This window comes from Paramisgurnus dabryanus, chromosome 16 (genome assembly GCF_030506205.2).
Source record: "Paramisgurnus dabryanus chromosome 16, PD_genome_1.1, whole genome shotgun sequence".
Taxonomy (NCBI): Eukaryota; Metazoa; Chordata; class Actinopteri; order Cypriniformes; family Cobitidae; genus Paramisgurnus; species Paramisgurnus dabryanus.
Genome location: NC_133352.1, coordinates 30,106,444 through 30,131,249, shown reverse-complemented (window position 1 = coordinate 30,131,249; position 24,806 = coordinate 30,106,444). Strand labels below are relative to the sequence as shown.

Genomic DNA, 24,806 nt, shown 5'->3' with positions numbered 1-24,806 from the left:
CACACCCGAAGCGGGACCTCTTTTGCTTTCCCATGTCAAAAAGAAATTGAACCACAAAAGAACCTAAAAACCCAAAAGCGAACCCAAAAGCGTTTTTTTTAAGTGGGTCTGAGATCACTTGGTTTGTTCACATATACACACTAAACTGCTTCGAGTGCATTTGGAGGGCTCAAATGAACTACCGTAGGTGTGAAAACACCCTAAAACACCTGATTACAGGGATCTTTTATAACTGTGTCATTGCAACGACACACAACCTCATTACGATACGACCCTTACAGTTTTGTTTCTGCCTTTTGTTCACACAGGGTGGGTTGCAGGACAGATCCTGACAATCTTACCAATCTGGTATCAGCTCCCGTGTTTGTGTTCACACAAAAGACACTCTGCCAATTCTATGGCAATTTTTCTGTTGGCAACGTGCTGTGTAAAGGAATAGACACAGATCACCAAATTTCTTCATTCACTAATAAGGTTGAGTTTAGCTTGCAAGATAAATTAAATATCTTGGAAAAAGAAACAGCGTTGTCGAAAGATAAAACCATTTAACTATGATCAGACAGTGGAGAAGGCAAAACTTCAACTCTTGTGATGTACTCATATGAGTCAGATATTAACCAAAAGCCAATCCTTGACCTTAGTGAACCAGAGCTATTTGACCAAGTAAACTGGTGAAATAGCTCTAGCCTGAGGATGTTTCCCTTCAGATGTCAATAAGGCCGAATCTGAAGATCAAATCATAAAGGCCTGAAAAGCCACTAAACAACTTACGTGGTAATCTGCAAAGAGTCATTTATAGTTTAAATAAAAACTAGTCAAACTTTAAATGACCCAAAGACAATAAGCTAGAATATTTAGATTAAAAATAAACCAAATGTGTTTCTATTAAATTGTTACAAAACAAAAACATTTAAACAACCAACAAAAAAGAACATGGCCTTCATGATCAGAAATTTTTTCTTACTACCAGAGCCATTACTAAAAGGGTCCCTAATCAACTTTGTGAATGTCCCCCCAACAGAAGAAGTTCAGAAGAAACACATTCATTGTCTCTGCTTAAATGTACACACAATGTTAACTAACAACTAAGAATAAAATATTTACAATTTCTTCATGCATGCCCATATAATTGTAATTCTTCTGTAATTATTTTTATTTCTCATTAGGCCTATAACATTCCAGTTTACTTCAGCAGAGACCATTTTCAATATCGGTGGACTGTTCACAAGTGTGGTTAGTTTTGGTGGTGTTGTCAATGGTGCTGTTTCATGATGTTTTTGTGTTACTCTCATATCATATATTGATTTTCGTTGAGATGCTGTAGAAAAGTTTTCTCTCATGTTTAACAGTGGAAATATATACTGGTCATTTTTATAAGCCTTCCGCTGACCCTAAAAAACAACGCAATGCAGTGAAAATTTAAAATACAGATGCGGAAATTAAAACAATATTAAACTCTTCATATTAATACAGTAGCCTATGTAAAGCTTTATTTTTATGTATTGTTTTAAAGTGTAGAACGAATGTTATGAATAAAAGTGTGTTTTGAAAGTTCAGTCAGAGTTACATGACTTATTGTGAGCTATATGTTATGTAGTTTATTTCGTGAACTCTTAGTGTCGCTGTTCACCTGTGCTATCATCAACAGTAATGCATTACTTGTCTCCACCCTGTTAGTAATGTATTTGCAGAACCATCTAGTCTCGCAGACAATAGTAACGCGACAGATTCTCTGATTATTTGTCTTTCTGTAATGCTTTAGATTTAGTCCTATATTTACTTTCATTTTGTTTTTGCACATTCTCAAGTCTTTCCAAATGGATTTTCCAAGGTTCAGTCAGATGTTTGGCGTTGTGTTTTTTGTGTGTATGGCGCACACCGCTAATGGAGACGTGAGCTATTCTTTTCCAGAGGAGATGAAGCGCGGATTTGTGATTGGAAATATAGCCAAAGATCTCGGGCTTGATGTTAAAAGACTGTCATCTCGTAAGGCTCGCATTGACACTGAAGGTAACAGAAAACGATATTGTGAAATTAATCTGAATACTGGAGAACTGACCGTAGCGGAGCGGATCGACAGAGAGGCGCTTTGTGGAAAGAAAGCTTCGTGCGTTATAAAACAAGAGCTCGTGCTGGAAAATCCTTTGGAGCTGCATCGCTTTATTCTCAATATTGAGGACATCAACGATAATTCACCACAATTCAAACAAAATGTCATTAGATTCGAAATACGGGAATCAGCAGTGAAGGGATCTCGTTATTTACTGGATGAGGCCCACGATGCGGATATTAATGTGAATTCAGTGCAGACATATATGTTGCAAAACGATGAACATTTTCATCTGAGGGTCCTTACAGAGACAAATAGGGAAAAATATGGAGAGCTCGTGCTGAATAAAGAGTTAGATCGTGAGCAGCAGAAAGAGGTGACTTTAATTCTTACTGCGGTTGATGGTGGGACTCCACCGAGATCAGGTACTGTAGCCATACACGTCACTGTGCTGGATGCTAATGATAATGCTCCAGTCTTTAGTCAGGCCGTCTATAAAGTCAGCCTGCCTGAAAATTCTCCTGCAGATACTGTAGTGGTTACAGTGAGCGCTACTGATGCTGACGAGGGACAAAACGGAGCGGTGACATATGAATTTGGTCATTTATCCGAAAGTCTTCTGGAAACATTTTTACTTGATTCGGTATCCGGTGAGATTAAACTAGCGGGACTTATTGATTATGAGGAGGAGAGTTCATTTGAACTGCCGATTCAAGCTAAAGATGGTCAAGGGCTGGCAGGTCGATCCATTGTATTAATTGATGTTATTGATATCAATGATAACGAACCTGTTATAATAATTAAATCTCTGAATAGTCCCGTTCCCGAGAATGCGTCACCCGGTACAGAGGTTGGCATCATTAATGTGCAGGACAGAGACTCTGAGAATAACGGTCAAGTGCGCTGTTCCATTCAGCAAAACGTCCCATTTAAACTCGTACCTTCAATCAAAAATTATTATTCTTTAGTGACCACAGGTGAATTAGACCGCGAGTTAGTGTCTGATTATAATATCACAATTACTGCTACTGATGAGGGCACTCCGCCTTTATCTTCCACTAAGAATATTCACTTTACTGTAGCTGACGTGAATGACAATCCACCTGTATTTAAAGAGCAGAATTACAGAGCTCACGTGCACGAAAATAACAAACCGGGCGCATCTGTTTGTTCAGTATCAGCTACAGACCCGGACTGGAGACAGAATGGAACTGTAGTTTATTCTCTGTTACCTTCTGATGTCAAAGGCGCACCGGTTTCCTCGTTTTTATCTGTTAACGGAGACACCGGGGTCATTCATGCCGTGAGGTCGTTTGATTACGAGCAGTTGAAAAGTTTTAAAGTGCTGGTGTTAGCCAGAGATAACGGTTCTCCTCCTCTGAGCAGTAACGTTACAGTGAGTGTCATCGTAACGGATGAGAATGACAACACCCCTCAGATATTATACCCCTCTCCGGATGGAAACTCCTTCATGACCGAAATGGTACCCAAAGCTGCGCAGGCGGGCTCCCTGGTGTCCAAGGTGATTTCCGTGGACGCGGATTCTGGACAGAACGCGTGGCTTTCCTATCACATTATTAAAGCTAGTGATCCGGGACTTTTCACCATCGGTGTCCACAGCGGAGAGATCAGGACACAGCGAGACCTTTCTGAATCTGACAGCATGAAGCAGAACCTTATTGTCTCTGTGAGAGATAACGGACAGCCCTCTCTCTCTGCCACGTGCGCATTGTATTTACTTATATCGGATAACTTGGCTGAAGTTCCAGAACTGAAAGACATGTCTCATGACGAAAGCAACTCCAAACTCACTTTTTATTTGATCATCGCGCTTGTCTCCGTTTCAACTTTCTTCTTGACCTTCATCATCATCATTCTAGCCGTGAGGTTTTGTCGCAGGAGAAAGCCCAGGCTGTTATTTGATGGAGCTGTAGCCATACCAAGCGCGTATCTCCCTCCAAATTACGCAGAGGTGGAGGGCGCGGGAACTCTCCGCAGCGCATACAATTATGACGCATACCTGACCACGGGCTCCCGCACGAGTGACTTTAAGTTCGTCAGATCTTATAATGAAGGCACACTTACTCCTGACCTAACCCTGAAAAAGGCTCAGTCTGCCGTAGATGATCTTAATGATTTTGCCGAGTGTAAAGAGAATATATTCCAGGTATGTTTTTCCTGTTAAAGCACTTATATTTTTGGTGATATATTCTTTCTTTCTGGCTCTACATCTTAATAGACTTTTAACATATGTTTCTTAAGGCAAACTGTTACCTGGTCATGTGTGCATCGCTTTGGATATAAGCGTCTGATAAATGAATAAATGGTAACGCTTTAGATTACAGCCCGGAAAGTACTGCGTAAGTACAGCAAATTATCAGCGTATGTTTCTGTAATTATAGTTTACTTATGAAGTACGTATGTGTAATTATAATGGAACAATTTATAATATTTGGGGAATAAAGGCGTAACAACCAGGAAAAATACAAATAATATATGCAGTAAAGTACTGCATAAGTACAGCGAATTTACAGCATATGTTTCTGTAATTATAGTATACTTATGAAGTACGTACGTGTAATTATAAGTTATAAGGGAACAAAGGGGTAACAACCAGGAAAAATACAAATAATATATGCAGTAAGTATTTTAAATTACTAAACAACAAAACTTGAAATTCAGTTAATGTGTTTATGCTATTTATTAGTATGATACAATTTATTTAGAATTTTCAATAAAGGTTACCTACCTTAAGAAAGAAAAAGAGTTCGGGAATTTGTTGGGTCATCAAGCAAAATTAAAAATAGGCAAGGCAACTATGGTGAAAACAAAGCAAGCAAAACTAGAACTACACTCTTAGAACAAATGTGTTAAAAACAACACATTACACTGTAAAAAAAATCCGTAGAAATTACAATGTAATTGCAGCTGGGTTGCCGGTAATTTACCGTAGATTTAAATTTATGTTATTTACTGGCAAGAGTTTGTTCAAAGTTAAATAAATTTTAAATATTAACAAGTCTTTATCTTTACAGAATAAAACTATACAATAACAGTCTCATGCAAAGCATTCTGGGAACCAGAAATCATCATCAACCTTTTTCTGTTTTTTGCTTCAGATTTTGTTTCCCAGAACGTTTTGCTTGATGCTGTTTGTTTAGTTTTACTCTGTAAAGACAAAGACTTGTAAATGTTAAATGTTCATTCAACTTTGAACAAAATTTTGCAAGTAAATAACATAAATTTAAATCTACGGTAAATTACCGGCAACCCAGCTGCAATTTCTACGGATTTTTTTTACAGTGTAGTGTTGATTCTGGGAGGACACACTAAATGCGTTGTCCCAGAATCCACTCATCTCTGTGTTATTATGGAAACAACACATTTTGTGTTACTTTTAACACAACTTGTGTTATATTTTAACACAAAATGACACATAATGTGTTAAAATGACAAATAATGTGTTAAAAACTTAACACACAAAGATGTGTAAAAAATCAACACATCCTTTCTAAGAATGTATTTTCTGTTACTGTGTAAATATACCGTTGTTTTGTGTTGTTACAGTCTAAGTCAAAAAATTTTACCACCTTGTTTCACGTAGTTATAGAGTAAGTACAGAATCTGCGGGCTGTAAATTAAAGTGGCACCTGTTACCCCCTTGTTTCACGTAGTTACAGAGTAAATACAACATCTGCGGGCTGTAAATTAAAGTGGCACTTGTTACCCCTTTGTTTCATGTAGTTACAGAGTAAATACAACAACTGCGGGCTGTAAATTAAAGTGGCACTTGTTACGCTTTTGTTCTCAAAATATTATAAATTGTTCCCTTAAAATTACATGTATGTATTTTATAAGTACACTATAATTACAGAAATGTATGCTGTAAATTCGCTGTACTTACGCAGTACTTTACTGCATATATTATTTGTATTTTTCCTGGTTGTTACCCCTTTATTCCCCAAATATTATAAATTGTTCCCTTATAATTACACATACGTACTTCATTAGTAAACAATAATTACAGAAACATACGCTGTAACTTCCCTGTACTTACCCAGTACTTTCCGGGCTGTAATCTAAAGCGTTACCGAATAAATCTAAATGTAAGTTTGAAGGGAAGCTGCTTCGTATGGAAAGTCGTTTTTCAGTATACAGGGAAATTTTTTTTGTTTCGTTTTTAGCAGTTTGATTTGATGCGAGTGATTTTTTTTATAAATTTACGATTTGGTAGTTTTATTTTTGTTTATTGTGGAAAAATTTTCAATGACAACATTCTTTTCTTTTAATGTTTAATTTAAGCGTCAAGATGATAGAGCTCAACAATTTTACAAGATCTTGGGAGCATTGATCATAGTGAATTTCTGCCCCAAAGCTCTAATAGGTTGTCTCGGTATTTACAGGTAGCTAGCAGAACATTTAATTTTTCCTATTTTATAAACCCACGCATTTCTTAAGATAACCAATAACATTTAATGCTGTCTTGCACCTGCGCTGACCTAGGTATGCACTTGCTGTTTTACAAATACAGGAAGTTTGTTAGACTATACTATCAAAGTCTCTTTTACAGTTAAACAATCATCAAAAACACTTATAAACACTTCTGAGCAAAATAACACATTAAAAATACAAATTATTTCCTTAACAGTACTTGGGTTTCTTTTTAATTGTCCGTGCAGTTTTTTTAGGTGGTGATTGTTTTTGGGATGTTTATAAGAACACAATGAAGCTCATTTTCCCTAAAGGTTTAAAAATATTAAGCTCTACTTTTAGATTAGCCTACGTATTACTGTTCTATCATCCTTCTTAAATCATTCAAATGTCGCACTGTCATAATTCTGACATATTCCGTCTTGTTAAATTTACTCTTTTGATTGTCAGAAGCCTCTTGTGAAGTAATTTTTTTTTCTCATAGTCTTTAATTTTTTGTCTGACATGTTAATTGTTATTTTGATTTCTCTTAAAATTGTAAGCTGTTTTTCTTCAGACAGAGTTTCGTTTCTTTCAAACAGGAGTATTCAGTAAGCTTCCGTTGTCACTGTCCGTGGTGCTGATGTGTTTTAGCGTGCGCGTGCATTATATTGTGCTCAGTTTTGTGGGAACGGTTGGTTGTGTAGGAGGAGTTGTGTTTTTTGTTGTTTGTTTTATGGCGCAGTGATGGCAAAAATTAATTCTAACTTTGTCACATATTTCATAAAGCTAGTATTTTAGATACACTTTAATATCGGCAGAAATCATTTTTTAGTTTTGAATTAAATATATTTTTTGTATGTGATTGCGTGTTGTCAACATTTTTCCGAACAGTTACCTCCTGGTGTCGCTGTTCACCTGTCTTTCAAATTTCATTTAATTTCTCCTCCCTTTTGCGTTACTTTTGGTTGAAGGCGTGTCCAGTGGCTATACAAATATGGTTATGTGTCGTTTTTTGAACGTCGAAATTTAACCTGTGTATTAAACTGTGATAGTTATTTTTCGTTTACTCGCATCATTTGGATGATTTCCCAGCAAGCAATAGCCGTCATTTCAACGTCTCGTTTCAGTATAGACCCGATATAGCCGGGCTGTGCCTAGCCCACTTCTAGCCCAATTAAACTTTAATTTGGTTACATGTGGTTTTTGACAAAATAATTTGTGAGATGGATGCTATTTTATCATGTAAGCAAAGTTAACAGCGATTACAAGGTATTTATTTTCATTTCTTTAAAGTGTTTTATGCATCGTCTGTACGTAGTCATAATTTAGCTCATAAATAGACCGACTACGAATAAACCACGTTTAGCCCAGAAATAACCATGAATTTAATTACATGTTGTTTTGCCAAAATTATTTGTGAGATGTATGATATTTAATAATGTAAACAAAGTTCAAAGCAATTAAGGTATTTTGTTCCATTTCTTTAAAGTGTTTTATGCACCGTCTGTACTTAGCCACTATTTAGCTTACAAATAGACCGACTACGAATAACCCACGTTTAGCCCAGAAATAACCATTAATTTAATTACATGTTGTTTTGCCAAAATGATTTGTGAGATGTATGATATTTAATCATGTAAACAAAGTTCAAAGCGATAAGGTATTTTGTTTCATTTCTTTAAAGTGTTTTATACACCGTCTGTACTAGCCACTATTTAGCTTACAAATAGACCGACTACGAATAACCCACGTTTAGCTCAGAAATAACCATTAATTTAATTACATGTGGTTTTTGCCAAAATAACTTGTATGGTATGTCATTGTAAGCAAAGTTAACAGCGATTACAAGGTTTGTTTAATTTCTTTAAAGTGTTTTATGCACCGTCGTACATATAGCCACTATTTAGCTCATAAATAGACCGACTACGAACAAACCATGTTTAGCCCAAAATAACCTTGAATTTAATAAAATTTTGTTTTTGCCAAAATAACTTGCAAAAATTATGATATTTTATCAGGCATGCAAAGACACCAGTGAATTTAAGATGTTTGGTTTTATTTATCTTATCTGAATATCTGCTGTCACGCATAACATTCATTATTTGACCGTATTTCAAAGATAAACAAAATCCAGTTACAACTCCGAACCGCTAGATGGCAGCAGTACACAAACACGGGGCCAAATCTCACGAGAAAGATTTCCGCTGTTTGAAAAGCAACAACATCAGCGAGCAGCCACGAGGAAAGCATGTACCACACTTGTTTGGTCTTGTAAGTTTTTTATTATGATTTTATTTTACATGTGTTTAAAATTGATTTACTTTATTTGTTGTTGGAATCGCGACATTCTTGCGGGTAACTTAACAGTATAACGTAGTAAACCCATGTTTTATAAAACCTAAACAGTACAACCTGCAATGTAATAAAATAGTGGAGGTAAATGAGTCTATGTAACGTTACACTGAAGATTTACATGAGTGATTTGTAGGCTGCTTTTTAGTAACAGCAGTAACTTAGCTAAGTTATTACTGTGTTGCTTACAGTAAAGTAGGCAGTGTTGTGCTTTACAATTATGCATGCAGAGATAGATTGTGGGGGAAAGCTATTTTCCATAATGGACTTAACTTACAGGCCTTCAGTCTGTTGGAAAAAAGAGTTTTATTGTGTTAGTGAGGGAAAACTTGCAGGTCAGTGGGCATTAACCTTTAAGGTTGGTAAACACTTGTACACTGAAGCATACAATACTGTACAATTACTGACATAGGCATGTGCTATTCAGGTGTCAAAGCTCTGCGAAACTGAAGGGAGAAACTTGAGAGACCGTGCCGGAAGAATGCTGGACAGGTAAATTCTCTAAACATGCAATATTAATCAGACATTGTGGTGTTCATGTGGTCACAAAAAATCAAAAAATATTTCAGTCTGCAACTGTTAACGACATTGTCTTTTGTATTTTAGAGTTCACTAAAATTCATTAATTTCAAAGTTCAACATTAATGGTGGTGGTCCACTGCAGAAGCAAGCATTTGAAAAAACATCACTTCTCAGTTATTAAAGGTAAGTGTGTTTGTATGTAGTTTTAGGCTGAATGGTGTTTCACAAAATAATACTTTTAAAATGACATTAGGTTATGTGAGGAGTAATTGACGACAGTCCGGTACTGCCTTAATATTTTCTAAATATTAAAAGCCCCAGATTAAATTACTCTTTGCCGATACAACAGTTTACTCATCCACACAATATTGTTTAGATGTTTTATTTTTAGACATTTGACAGGTTTTATGTCAATAAGATTGTATTGTGAATATTTTATGCTTGGCATCTTAAAGGGCAGGGTATTTGATTTTGAAAAATACTAACTTTAGCCTACACGCACCAACCAGAAGCACACTCCTATCTCATTAACCAGTAAGACTGACAAAGTGAATAACATTACCAAAATGACCAACATAAACAACTGTTTTTAATCCGAAATAAATACAGCACGTTTAGAAATTTGAAAAGATAAATATCATTACACTAATTCGTAAACAAACTACATAAGCAACAAGTTTCATTAAAATACAATCTGAATCCATCAAAATAGAATCACACTGCATACCTACCTTTCCAAAAGAAACACTGCAACGACCCTTTCAGACCTGTAGCTGTTTCCATCTTGCAGAAAAGCAGTGAACTTACCAATGTTAATTTGGGTTTTTCCTCTTTGCTCATCCAGATGTTTTTTTGTTGTTTCAAAATGTCTTTCGTTTTGTAGCTCCTGTGTCAATTCAGCAGGAAAATGTATTTGATTCTCCCTATTTTTACAGAGCGTGAACAGGTTCTGAAGTGGCATGCAAAACACGTTCACAGAAGAGGGGCAAAAATTGTATGCGTCCAATTATGGGCCGGAATGAGATTCTGGCAGTATGATAACCGTAAGCAAAAATACCACGGTGTTGTGGTTTTGCCATTGTGACACTAAAATGTGTTATTTTCAAATGTCTGCATATTAAAACATCAACTTTTCAACTGGACACAATACATTTTATTTTTAAGCAACAAACAACGTTTATGCCAGGTAAAAATAAAGCCTTTAAATGATAATATTCTTTCAATTGTAAATTTAAACATGAATTCAATTACATGATTTAATTCACTTTGTGTAAACACAGTTCATACATTGAAAACGGTATCACAGAAAATTTTTGTGGTTTTTTAAAAACCTTGACTCTGAAAATCTCAGTATACCTTCAAACCGGTAACTGGCCCATGCCCACGCCCAATTATTGCATTCGGTCAGGGTTCAATGATTTGTTGAACGTTTTTTGGTCCTACGCCTTTTATAGATGACACAAATATATAAAAATACACATTTAGACAACTTAACATAGTGAGAGCTATCAATATTTGAGGAGACTTTCAACCAGCATAACTAAAAAAAATTCTGGATCAAAATCAGATACCCTGCCTTTAAGCCTCTTTTGCTAGTTCCAAAAATGTCATTAAACACACGCAGAGAAACATGCACTTCTGTTAGTAATGAGAACGGTATGATTACTGTTGCCTGTCAATATTAATATATGACTTTTTCAAAAGAGAATGACTATCACATTTAACATAAAGCAGAAATACTTGTCTCATGCATTCTTTTCATATCATATTTGGCAGATGCTGTGTTGAACAACTTCCCAGCAGCAACAGAACTGGAAGTGAAGGATGCAATGGGGGCATTTCAAACAGGCACCAGGGAGCACGAGGGGGGGGGTATAGAAATTAGTACAATTAATAAGTTGACGTGAACTGAAGATAGTTTGTTAATGTTTAGATGTAATTTCATTTTTAAAATTGTATTTTGTTATATATGCTTTTATTTTGTTACTGTTTTTATTCTTTTTGTTAAAAGTAGTTTTTCTTCATTTGGTCTTATCTGAATTTCTATTGTATTAACAATATTTTTTGTAATAAATTGCATGATTGCATGTTTATGAGAACCTTTTTTAATGGATTAAAAAGAATTCTTTAGCCATTCTTTTGTTCTTTATTAGACACACACGTGTAGTCGTTTAATAGCCGTCTATTTAACGGCTAGTCTATTCTTGGGCTATGATAGACGTCTACTAGATTTTCACTGACAGCCCAAAATTAGCCTTGTTTTAGCCTAGACCCACATTCACCGTCTATTAGACGTATATATGTAGACGTTTAATAGCCGTCTATTTGATGACTAGTCTATTTCTTGGGCTATGATAGACGTCTACTAGATTTTCACTGACAGCCCAAAATTAGCCTTGTTTTAGCCTAGACGTCAGGGGGGTGTTTAGACGGCTATTAGACGTCTATTAGCCGCAAAATTGCTTGCTGGGTTTCCTCCTCGTCGGAAATAAAATGGTGCAAAAGCGATTGTTGGTGACAGTGATCTGCATTTTTCTCTGCGCATTGTTAATGGCGCACACAGCATATGGAGACGTGAGCTACTCTGTTCCGGAGGAGATGAAGCGCGGATTTGTGATTGGAAATATAGCAAAAGATCTTGGGCTCGATGCGAACAGTTTGTCGTCTCGTATGGCTCGCATTGACACTGAAGGTAACAGGAATCGATACTGTGATATTAATCTGAATACTGGAGAACTGACCGTAGCGGAGAGGATCGACAGAGAGGCGCTTTGTGGAAAGAAAGCTTTGTGCGTTATAAAACAGGAGCTCGTGCTGGAAAATCCGTTAGAGCTGCATCGCTTTATTTTTAATATTCAAGATATAAATGATAATTCACCACAGTTCAAAGAAAGCGCAATCAAATTTGAAATAAGAGAATCAGCTGACAAAGGATCTCGTTATTTACTGGATGAGGCCCACGATGCAGATATTGGTGTGAATTCAGTTAATTCATATGTATTGCAAAACAATGAACACTTTCTTCTTAATGTTCTAACTAAAGCAAATGGAAGAAAATATGGAGAGCTCGTGCTGAATAAAGAGTTAGATCGTGAGCAGCAGAAAGAGGTGACTTTAATTCTCACTGCGGTTGATGGTGGGACTCCACCGAGATCAGGTACTGTCGCCATACACGTCACTGTGCTGGATGCTAATGATAATGCTCCTGTCTTTAGTCAGGCCGTCTATAAAGTCAGTCTGCCTGAAAATTCTCTTGTAGATACTGTAGTGGTTACAGTGAGCGCTAATGATGCTGACGAGGGGCAGAATGGAGCGATAACATATGAATTTGGGCATTTACAAGAACATTTTCTGGAAACATTTTCACTTGATCCAGCGTCTGGTCAGATTAAATTAACCGGATACATTGATTATGAGGATGAGAGTTCAATCGAACTACCTATACAAGCTAAAGATGGTCAAGGATTAGCCAGCCATTCAGCTGTGTTAATAGATATTGTTGATGTCAATGATAATGCCCCCATGATAATAATTAAATCTCTGAAAAGCCCCGTTCCCGAGAATGCGTCACCCGGTACAGAGGTTGGCATCATTAATGTGCAGGACAGAGACTCTGAGAATAACGGACAGGTGCGCTGCTCCATTCAGCAAAACGTCCCATTTAAACTCCTACCTTCAATCAAAAATTATTATTCTCTAGTGACCACAGGTGAATTAGACCGGGAGTTAGTGTCTGATTATAATTTCACAATTACTGCTTCTGATGAGGGCACTCCGCCTTTATCTTCCACTAAGAATATTCACTTCACTGTAGCTGACGTGAATGATAATCCACCTGTATTTAAAGAGCAGAATTACAGAGCTCACGTGCAAGAAAATAACAAACCGGGATCCTCTATTTGTTTAGTGTCAGCCACAGACCCGGACTGGAGACAGAATGGCACTGTAGTTTATTCTCTGTTAGCTTCTGATGTCAACGGCTCACCGGTTTCCTCGTTTTTATCCGTTAACGGAGACACCGGGGTCATTCACGCCGTGAGGTCGTTTGATTATGAACAGTTGCAAAGTTTTAAAGTGCTGGTGTTAGCCAGAGATAACGGTTCTCCTCCTCTGAGCAGTAACGTTACAGTGACTGTCTTTATAAAGGATGAGAATGACAACACCCCTCAGATATTATACCCCTCTCCAGACGGAAACTCCTTCATGACCGAGATGGTACCCAAAGCTGGGCAGGCGGGCTCCCTGGTGTCCAAGGTGATTGCCGTGGACGCCGATTCTGGACAGAATGCGTGGCTTTCCTATCACATTATTAAAGCTAGTGATCCGGGACTTTTCACCATCGGTGTACACAGCGGAGAGATCAGGACACAGCGAGACCTTTCTGAATCTGACAGCATGAAGCAGAACATTATTGTTTCTGTGAGAGATAACGGACAGCCCTCTCTCTCTGCCACCTGCCCACTGTATTTACTTATATCGGATAACTTGGCTGAAGTTCCAGAACTGAAAGACATGTCTCATGACGAAAGCAACTCCAAACTCACTTTTTATTTGATCATCGCTCTGGTGTCCGTTTCCACTTTTTTTCTGACGTTTATCATCATCATCCTGGCCGTGAGGTTTTGTCGCAGGAGAAAGCCGAGACTGTTGTTTGATGGAGCTGTAGCTATTCCCAGCGCGTATCTCCCTCCAAATTACGCAGAGGTGGAGGGCGCAGGAACTTTCCGCAGCGCTTACAACTATGACGCGTACCTGACCACGGGCTCGCGCACGAGTGATTTCAAGTTTGTCAGATCTTATAACGAGGGCACGCTGACTTCTGACCTGACGCTTAAAAAGTCTGCCTTGGATGATCTTAATGATTTTGGGGAGAATGAGAATATATCTCAGGTATGGCTTTCCTCCCAGCAAGCAATTTTGCGGCTAATAGACGTCTAGTAGCCGTCTAAACACCCCCCTGACGTCTAGGCTAAAACAAGGCTAATTTTGGGCTGTCAGTGAAAATCTAGTAGACGTCTATCATAGCCCAAGAAATAGACTAGTCATCAAATAGACGGCTATTAAACGTCTACATATATACGTCTAATAGACGGTGAATGTGGGTCTAGGCTAAAACAAGGCTAATTTTGGGCTGTCAGTGAAAATCTAGTAGACGTCTATCATAGCCCAAGAATAGACTAGCCGTTAAATAGACGGCTATTAAACGACTATACGTGTGTGTCTAATAAAGAACAAAAGAATGGCTAAAGAATTCTTTTTAATCCATTAAAAAAGGTTCTCATAAACATGCAATCATGCAATTTATTACAAAAAATATTGTTAATACAATAGAAATTCAGATAAGACAAAATGAAGAAAAACTACTTAACAAAAAGAATAAAAACAGTAACAAAATAAAAGCATAAATAACAAAATACAATTTGAAAAATGAAATAACATCTAAACATTAACAAACTATCTTCAGTTCACGTCAACTTATTAATTGTACTAATTTCTATACCCCCCCCTCCCCGTGCTCTAGTGATGGGCAGTCCGGCTCTTTCCATTGATTCGGCTCTTTCGGCTCAAGCTCCGGCTCTACATTTTAGTGGTGGCAGCCCGGCTCTTTTCATAGATTCGGCTCTTCTGTCTCAGCTCCCTTAGAAGAGCCGGCTCCCCTGCCTGCGTCTGAAGAATCGGCTCTGCTCGTTCGCTACAAAGAATCAGCTCTTAGAGCCGGCGTTCGCGAACGACCCATCACTACCGTGCTCCCTGGTGCCTGTTTGAAATGCCCCCATTGCATCCTTCACTTCCAGTTCTGTTGCTGATGGGAAGTTGTTCAACACAGCATCTGCCAAATATGAAAAGAATGCATGAGACAAGTATTTCTGCTTTATGTTAAATGTGATAGTCATTCTCTTTTGAAAAAGTCATATATAAATATTGACAGGCAACAGTAATCATACCGTTCTCATTACTAACAGAAGTGCATGTTTCTCTGCGTGTGTTTAATGACATTTTTGGAACTAGCAAAAGAGGCTTAAAGGCAGGGTATCTGATTTTGATCCAGAAACATTTTAGTTATGCTGGTTGAAAGTCTCCTCAAATATTGATAGCTCTCACTATGTTAAGTTGTCTAAATGTGTATTTTTATATATTTGTGTCACCTGTAAAAGGCGTAGGAACAAAAAACGTTCAACATATCATTGAACCCTGACCGAATGCAATAATTGGACGTGGGCATGGGCCAGTTACCGGTTTGAAGGTATACCGAGATTTTCAGAGTCAAGGTTTTAAAAAACCACAAAAATTTTCTGTGATACCGTTTTCAATGTATGAACTGTGTTTACACAAAGTGAATTAAATCATGTAATTGAATTCATGTTTACATTTACAATTGAAAGAATATTATCATTTAAAGGCTTTATTTTTACCTGGCATAAACGTTGTTTGTTGCTCAAAAATAGAGTTGAAAATTTGATGTTTTAATATGCAGACATTTGAAAATAACACATTTTAGTGTCACAATGGCAATACCACAACACCGTGGTATTTTTGCTTACGGTTATCATACTGCCAGAATCTCATTCCGGCCCATAATTGGACGCATTAAATTTTTGCCCCTCTTCTGTGAACGTGTTTTGCATGCCAATTCACAACCTGTTCACACTCTGTAAAAATAGGGAGAATCAAATAAACCTTCCTGCTGAATTGACACAGGAGCTACAAAACGAAAGACATTTTGAAACGACAAAAAAAAACATCTGGATGAGCAAAGAGCAAAAACCCAAATTAACATTGGTAAGTTCACTGCTTTTCTGCAAGATGGAAACAGCTACAGGTCTGAAAGGGTCGTTGCAGTGTTTCTTTTGGAAAGGTAGGTATGCAGTGCGATTCTATTTTGATGGATTCAGATTGTATTTTAATGAAACTTGTTGCTTATGTAGTTTGTGTTCCTTTACGAATTAGTGTAATGATATTTATCTTTTCAAATTTCTAAACGTGCTGTATTTATTTCGGATTAAAAACAGTTGTTTATGTTGGTTATTTTGGTAATGTTATTCACTTTGTCAGTCTTACTGGTTAATGAGATAGGAGTGTGCTTCTGGTTGGTGCGTGTAGGCTAAAGTTAGTATTTTTCAAAATCAAATACCCTGCCCTTTAAGATGCCAAGCATAAAATATTCACGATACAATCTTATTGACATAAAACCTGTCAAATGTCTAAAAATAAAACATCTAAACAATATTGTATGGATAAGTAAACTGTTGTATCGGCAAAGAGTAATTTAATCTGGGGCTTTTAATATTTAGAAAATATTAAGCAGGCATGTGATTGGCTAAGGACAAAAAAGCAGGAAAATATATTGAGACCCCCCCACACACACACGCCAATCAAACTGGTGGCGGATCTATACGGATAGTAAAGTAGGACCCATAACAACTTATTTGAACAAAAAAACACATTTTAATTCATTTTACAGCTAGATGTGCAACATGCAACTTTTTTGTACAGTATGACACATAACAACTTATTTGGTGGATTTGTAACAGTGGGAATCAAAAGCAAGTGTCTTGTCCACTGCTCCATCACCACCTCTCTCTATATCAACAACCATGATAAAAAATATGTTTTAACTTATTTTTGTTTTGCATTTTTACCCAACTTTAACAGCTAAATGTGCAACATGCAAATGTTCATGTCAAAAGAAGGCCTATTTTGCCGACATCCAAATAAAATGTAGGCAATGGCTTATAAAGAACTAAAGGCATGGCTACTTTTAATTTTATACTTTAAATAAATTTCCAAGCCTGTACTTTGATACTTTTACTTGAGTAAAGAAGTTAAATCAGTACTTCTATTTTTACCAGAGTATTATTTTAATACAAATATCTGTAAAATGTGCTACACAGGACCATTAGTTATAATAAAGTGTCTTAAAGGTCTCTTTTTCTAATTTTAGACCCCTGTAGATGAGTAACTTTGTTAGCTGTTAAACATGAACAATAGAAGGTTGACACTAATAAATAGAAGTAATTGTACAAAAAAGTGCAGGTGCTATTTATTTTAATCAAACTTGTCAACCTTAAAACTTTAAACACACGAAACCTTTGAAACAAACGATGATACAGAGCTCAATCCTAAGTCTGCAGCCTTCCGGAGGTCGCATTTCTAAGCTGCATATGTCATCAAGACTCATCAAGAGTCACAATATTAACAATAATGAAGTTTACTATTATTCTTAGTTAATCGTAAATTGTTGTAATATGTTTATCAGGGCTTGACATTAACTTTTTGAGGAACTTGTCCTTCGGACAAGAAAATTTGTGTTTCACTTGTCCATGCACAAAAGTCACTTGTCCGGGTAAAGATCTATAATATAATGTATTTTTTGAGTTTTGCTAATCAGTGGCAGACCAAGGGATTTTTCCATAGGGGTGGCCAGGCAGGGGCCAGCAGTTACTCTGGGGTGGCATATAAAATCTCTATCATCCAACCTTAAAATACTTTTAAGTATTATAGTGTGTTAATCAGAATAATGTAACATACAATTGCTACAATAATTTAATTTTTATTAAAATGAATTGAGATTAACATACAATTTATAGTCATAATTCAACCTCCATGTTTTTTCATGTGAATCATGTGAATTTTGAAGGCTACTTTAATGTATTTTACTAAGATTTGTTTGGCTGCTTCTTGCTACTCTTTCTGAAGAAGGATTCTATATCTGCTGCCTTTCTCTTCATTTTTCCCTCATTTCAATGATTGTCTGGCATTAAAACACTAAAGCAAAACATTAAAACATTACCATGTTTTTAAAGACTTATTAGGGTAAATGTATCTAGATTATCTGTAATATATAAAATCAATCTTAATCCTAGCATTTACGCTGTAATGTCTGTGTGGGATTTTTTAATGTACAGTGACGAACTCTGTCAGATTCAAATCGGCTGTCACGCGGCGCAAACACACGTAGGCGCGCTGAAAGAGAGATTCTCATTATAAAACAGATTCTTAAACAAGATTTTAAGCCATTTATCTGTTTTTACCGAACTTTAGAAGAGAAATTTATATTCACGCCGGAGCCTGAAGAAACACTCCGTCCCGCGATTCCCGCCCCTCCGTGTTCGTCGATCAGGTTTCATGCACGAATGTAATGCTCAGTTAGGTTAAACCAGGCTCGAGGAGGTAACTTATTTCCTTGCCTTTTTTCGGAACCAATATTGTTGCATCGTCCCTCTCTCAGTCGCCACCAGGATATTCTGCAATGGCGCTCGTTTTTCCTCTCATTTCTGTGAAAATTGCTGCTCCAAATCCACCAAGTAAACCGACGTGTATATGTTTGCCGCTTTGTTTCGCGTCACGCGAGTGACAGCCAAACGTCGCAAATGAGGAGAAGAGAGGAGATAAACGATCGGGTCTGATTGGTGAATAAAATCCGCCATTTGCGAACGGTCAGAAACACGTCCTTGTTGATACTTGGAAAGGAAGGAAAATGCATCTCTTTGTCATCTGCCACCAGTGTGGCCCTGTTGCGCGGGGACGGCGATTGTGGTTCCGTCCCGGGTTACCGTGGCGACGGCTGTGAGATACCCCCCTCCCCCCTTATTATGATTTTTTTTACATATCTGCATGATTCACGTAGGTCACATTTTCAGGTCGGAAAATCCGGAATTCCGGATTAATCCGGAAAAATCACATCCCTGATTAAGGCAGTACCGGACTGTTGTCAATTACTCCTCACATAACCTAATGTCATATTAAAAGTACTATTTTGTGAAACACCATCTAGCCTAAAACTACATACAAACACACTTACCTTTAATAACTGAGAACTGATGTTTTTTCAAATACTTGCTTCTGCAGTGGACCACCACCATTCATGTTGAACTTTGAAATTAATTAATTTTAGTGAACTCTAAAATACAAAAGACAATGTCGTTAACAGTTGCAGACTGAAATATTTTCTGATTTTTTGTGACCACATGAAAGACTGTTGACACCACAATGTCTGATTATGTTTAGAGAATTTACCTGTCCAGCATTCTTCCGGCACGGTCTCTCAAGTTTCTCCCTCCAGTTTCGCACAGCTTTGACACCTGAATAGCACATGCCTATGTCAGTAATTGTACAGTATTGTATGCTTCAGTGTACAAGTGTTTACCAACCTTAAAGGTTAATGCCCACTGACCTGCAAGTTTTCCCTCACTAACACAATAAAACTCTTTTTTCCAACAGACTGAAGGCCAGTAAGTTAAATCTATATGGAGGAATAGCTTTCCCCCACAATCTATCTCTGCATGCATAATTGTAAAGCACCACATTGCCTACATTACTGTAAGCAACACAGTAATAACTTAGCTAAGTTACTGCTGTTACTAAAAAGCAGCCTACAAATCACTCATGTTGATCTTCAGTGTAACGTTACATAGACTCATTTACCTCCACTATTTTATTACATTGCAGGTTGTACTGTTTAGGTTTTATAAAACATGGGTTACTTACTACGTTATACTGTTAAGTTACCCGCAAGAATGTCGCGATTCCAACAACAAATAAAGTAAATCAATTTTAAACACATGTAAAATAAAATAATAAAAAAAAACTTACAAGACCAAACGAGTGTGGTAGATTGCTTTCCTCGTGGCTGCTCGCTGATGTTGTTGCCTTTCAAACAGCGGAAATCTTTCTCGTGAGATTTGGCCCCGTGTTTGTGTACTGCTGCCATCTAGCGGTTCGGAGTTGTAACTGAATTTTGTTTATCTTTGAAATACGGTCAAATAAAATGAATGTTATGCGTGACAGCAGATATTCAGATAAGATAAATTAAACCAAACATCTTAATTTCACTGGTGTATTTGCATGCCTGATAAAATATCATAATTCTTGCAAGTTATTTTGGCAAAAACAAAATTTTATTAAATTCAAGGTTATTTTGGGCTAAACATGGTTTGTTCGTAGTCGGTCTATTTATGAGCTAAATAGTGGCTATGTACGACGGTGCATAAAACACTTTAAAGAAATTAAACAAACCTTGTAATCGCTGTTAACTTTGCTTACAATGAAATACCATCTCACAAGTTATTTTGGCAAAAACCACATGTAATTAAATTAATGGTTATTTCTGGGCTAAACGTGGGTTATTCGTAGTCGGTCTATTTGTAAGCTAAATAGTGGCTAGTACAGACGGTGTATAAAACACTTTAAAGAAATGAAACAAAATACCTTAATCGCTTTGAACTTTGTTTACATGATTAAATATCATACATCTCACAAATCATTTTGGCAAAACAACATGTAATTAAATTAATGGTTATTTCTGGGCTAAACGTGGGTTATTCGTAGTCGGTCTATTTGTAAGCTAAATAGTGGCTATGTACAGACGGTGAATAAAAACTTTAAAGAAATGAAACAAAATACCTTAATTGCTTTGAACTTTGTTTACATTATTAAATATCATACATCTCACAAATCATTTTGGCAAAACAACATGTAATTAAATTCATGTTTATTTCTGGGCTAAACGTGGTTTATTCGTAGTCGGTCTATTTATGAGCTAAATTATGACTACGTGCAGACGATGCATAAAACACTTTAAAGAAATGAAAAGAAATACCTTGTAATCGCTGTTAACTTTGCTTACATGATAAAATAGCATCCATCTCACAAATTATTTTGTCAAAAACCACATGTAACCAAATTAAAGTTTAATTGGGCTAGAAGTGGGCTAGGCACAGCCCGGCTATATCGGGTCTATACTGAAACGAGACGTTGAAATGACGGCTATTGCTTGCTGGGCTGTTTCTTAACCCATTTATATTTTGCAGATATTTCTTTCTTTCTGCTCCTGTAACGTCTTAGTTTTTAAATCATTTTATGTCACATTCTGTACAACATAGTGCAAGCATACTTTTAACATATTTGCCTAATGCAAAATGATAATTGGTACTTTGTGCATGGCTTTGGAAACAAGCGTATGCTAAAGGAAAAAATCTAAATGTAAGCTTGAAGGGGAAACTGCTTTTTCTCTGCAAAGTCCAGCTGTCAGTAAGGGGGAAACATAATCTTTTAGTTTAGCAGTTTGATTTGGTGCGATTCATTTTCATGAGTTTATAAGTTCGTTGTTATATTTTTGTGTAACCCGCTATTTTTTTTAACTGTTGACGTTGGCTGTGCAGTATTTTAGGTGGTGAGTGTTGTAAGGATGTCTGTAAGAATAACGAAACTTGTTTTACCAAGCATTTTAAAATTTATCTCTACGTTTTTAGATAACATTTTACTGTTCCATCAACCTCAATAAATAATTATGTAGCGCTTTCATGGTAATTTTGAAAACTTCCTTCTTGCTAAATGTACTGTTTTGATTCTCAGTAGAATCTCGTGATGTATGATATCAAAATGTAATTTTGTTTTCTCATTAATTTCTAGCATTACATGTTGAGAGTTATTTTAAATTTTCTTAAAATTGTAAGTTTTTTTTTTTCAGACAGAGTTTCGTTTCGTTCAAACGGAGTATTCAGTAAGCTTTAGTTTTCGCTGTCCGTGGTGCTGATGTGTTTTAGCGTTTAGTATATTGTGCTCAGTTCTCTCGGAACTGTTGGTTGTGAAGGATTTTTTGTGGTGGTTGTTGTTTTGTGGCGCATGCAGTGATGCAGGAAAATAATGCCAACTTTTTCATATATTTCATATCGATGGTATTTTAAATTATAGCTATTTTAACGTCGACAGAAATATTTTTTGTATTAAATTTATTTTTGCATGTGATTGCTTTTTGTCAACATGTTTCAGAGCGGTTACTTCAGAATTATCATTTCGCTCGGTCCTCCTGGTGTCGCTGTTCACCTGTCTTTCAAATTTAATTACATTTTCTCCTCCCTTTTTTGTTAATGTTGGTTGAAGGCGTGTCCAGTGGCCATACAAACATTTTTGGGGTCTTTATATGAACATCGAAATTTAACCTGTGTATCAAACTGCGATAGTCGTTTTCTGTTGTTTACCTTTTGCCTCGATTTTCTTCCTCGTCGAAAATAAAATGGTGCAACAGCGATTGTTGGTGCCGGTGATCTGCATTTTTTTCTGCGCATTGTTAATGGCGCACACAGCATATGGAGACGTGAGCTACTCTGTTCCGGAGGAGATGAAACGCGGATTTGTGATTGGAAATATAGCTAAAGATCTCGGGCTTGATGTGAACAGATTGTCTTCTCGTAAGGCTCGCATTGACACTGAAGGTAACAGAAAACGATACTGCGATATTAATCTGAATACTGGAGAGCTGACCGTAGCGGAGAGGATCGACAGGGAGTCACTTTGTGGAAAGAAAGCTACATGCGTTTTAAATCAAGAATTTTTGCTAGAGAATCCTTTAGAGCTGCATCGGGTCAGTGTTCATGTTAAAGATATTAACGACAATAGTCCTTTCTTTGGTAAAAATGTGATTAATTTTGAAATCAGCGAATCTGCAGATAAGGGCAAACGGTTTTTACTTGAGGAAGCAAACGATGATGATATTGGACAAAATTCTGTGCAAAGTTATTCTATACAAAATAATGAATATTTTGTGTTATCCGTGCAGAGTAACTCTCTTGGAGAAAAGTATGCTGAAATAATTCTAAATAAAGAGTTGGATCGTGAGAAGCAGAAAGAGCTGACTTTAGTTCTTACTGCGGTTGATGGTGGGACTCCACCGAGATCAGGTACTGTAGCCATACACGTCACTGTGCTGGATGCTAATGATAATGCTCCAGTCTTTAGTCAGGCCGTCTATAAAGTCAGTCTGCCTGAAAATTCTCCTGTAGATACTGTAGTGGTTACAGTGAGTGCTACTGATGCTGACGAGGGACAGAATGGAGAAGTTATGTATGAATTCGGTCATGTTATGGAAGACTACAAACATTTGTTTTCTCTTGATCGGAGGACAGGTGTCATAAGTGTAAAGGGCCCAATAGATTTTGAGGAAGAAACCACCTTTAGGCTGCGTATAATAGCTAAGGATGGTTCAGGTTTAACGTCATACTCAAATGTTGTAATTAATGTAAGTGACACTAATGATAACGCCCCTGTTATTATAATGAAATCTTTAAAAAGTCCTGTTCCTGAGAATGCGTCACCCGGTACAGAGGTTGGCATCATTAATGTGCAGGACAGAGACTCTGAGAATAACGGACAGGTGCACTGCTCCATTCAGCAAAACGTCCCATTTAAACTCGTACCTTCAATCAAAAATTATTATTCTTTAGTGACCACAGGTGAATTAGATCGCGAGTTAGTGTCTGATTATAATATCACAATTACTGCTACTGATGAGGGCACTCCGCCTTTATCTTCCACTAAGAATATTCACTTTACTGTAGCTGACGTGAATGATAATCCACCTGTATTTAAAGAGCAGAATTACAGAGCTCACATGCAAGAAAATAACAAACCGGGCTCCTCTATTTGTTCAGTATCCGCTACAGACCCGGACTGGAGACAGAATGGCACTGTTGTTTATTCTCTGTTACCTTCTGATGTCAATGGCGCACCGGTTTCCTCTTTTTTATCCGTTAACGGAGACACCGGGGTCATTCATGCCGTGAGGTCATTTGATTACGAGCAATTGAAAAGTTTTAAAGTGCTGGTGTTAGCCAGAGATAACGGTTCTCCTCCTCTGAGCAGTAACGTTACAGTAAGTGTCTTCATAGCGGATGAAAATGACAACACCCCTCAGATATTATACCCCTCTCCGGACGGAAACTCCTTCATGACCGAGATGGTACCCAAAGCTGCGCAGGCTGGCTCCCTGGTGTCCAAGGTGATTGCTGTGGACGCGGATTCTGGACAGAACGCGTGGCTCTCCTATCACATTATTAAAGCTAGTGATCCTGGACTTTTTACTATCGGTGTCCACAGCGGAGAGATCAGGACACAGCGAGACCTTTCTGAATCTGACAGCATGAAACAGAACCTTATTGTTTCCGTGAAAGACAACGGACAGCCCTCTCTCTCTGCCACGTGCGCATTATATTTACTTATATCGGATAATTTGGCTGAAGTTCCAGAACTGAAAGACATGTCTCATGACGAGAGCAGCTCCAAACTCACTTTTTATTTGATCATTGCGCTAGTGTCCATTTCCACTTTCTTCTTGACGTTTATCATCATCATACTGGCCGTGAGGTTTTGTCGCAGGAGAAAGCCCAGACTTTTGTTTGATGGAGCTGTAGCCATTCCCAGTGCGTATCTCCCTCCAAATTACGCAGAGGTGGAGGGCGTGGGAACTCTTCGCAGCGCTTACAATTATGACACATATCTGACTACGGGCTCGCGCACAAGTGATTTCAAGTTTGTCAGATCTTATAATGAAGGCACGCTGACTGCTGACCTGACGCTGAAAAAGACTCAGTCTGCTGTAGATGATCTTGAGGGGCTTGATTCAGAGACTCTTTTCTCTGAAAATAATCAGGTACACTTTGAATTTGGTTTTAGTTTTGTTTTTTTTGTCATC

General features: G+C 37.3%; 1 protein-coding gene and 1 long non-coding RNA gene across 13 annotated transcripts in view; one reads left to right on the top strand and one right to left on the bottom strand.

Annotated features, from left to right (window-relative positions):
* The window catches only part of LOC135760957 (protocadherin gamma-A11-like), a 162,067-nt gene that overhangs the window by 41,484 nt on the left and 95,777 nt on the right, over window positions 1-24,806 (top strand). Inside the window, exons 1-5 of one of the 12 annotated variants that reach the window (XM_073812138.1) lie at window positions 8,233-8,734; window positions 9,243-9,307; window positions 9,422-9,520; window positions 10,273-10,380; window positions 11,114-14,227. The exons of 7 other annotated variants lie outside the window; for them this stretch is intronic. In XM_073812138.1, the coding sequence (XP_073668239.1) occupies window positions 11,831-14,227 (2,397 nt within the window). In that variant the 5' untranslated portion in view covers window positions 8,233-8,734; window positions 9,243-9,307; window positions 9,422-9,520; window positions 10,273-10,380; window positions 11,114-11,830. Of the gene's footprint in view, window positions 1-1,516; window positions 4,218-8,232; window positions 9,308-9,421; window positions 9,521-10,272; window positions 10,381-11,113; window positions 14,228-22,052; window positions 24,765-24,806 lie in introns of those variants that run through there. 4 more of the 12 variants (XM_073812139.1, XM_065275103.2, XM_065275084.2 and 1 more) reach the window with 4 other exon arrangements.
* On the bottom strand, window positions 14,582-20,341 carry LOC135761179 (uncharacterized). The gene is made up of 4 exons (XR_010537789.2): window positions 19,931-20,341; window positions 19,355-19,419; window positions 19,140-19,238; window positions 14,582-15,167 (listed from the first exon to the last, which is right to left on the bottom strand). It is a non-coding gene; the product is annotated as an uncharacterized lncRNA (long non-coding RNA).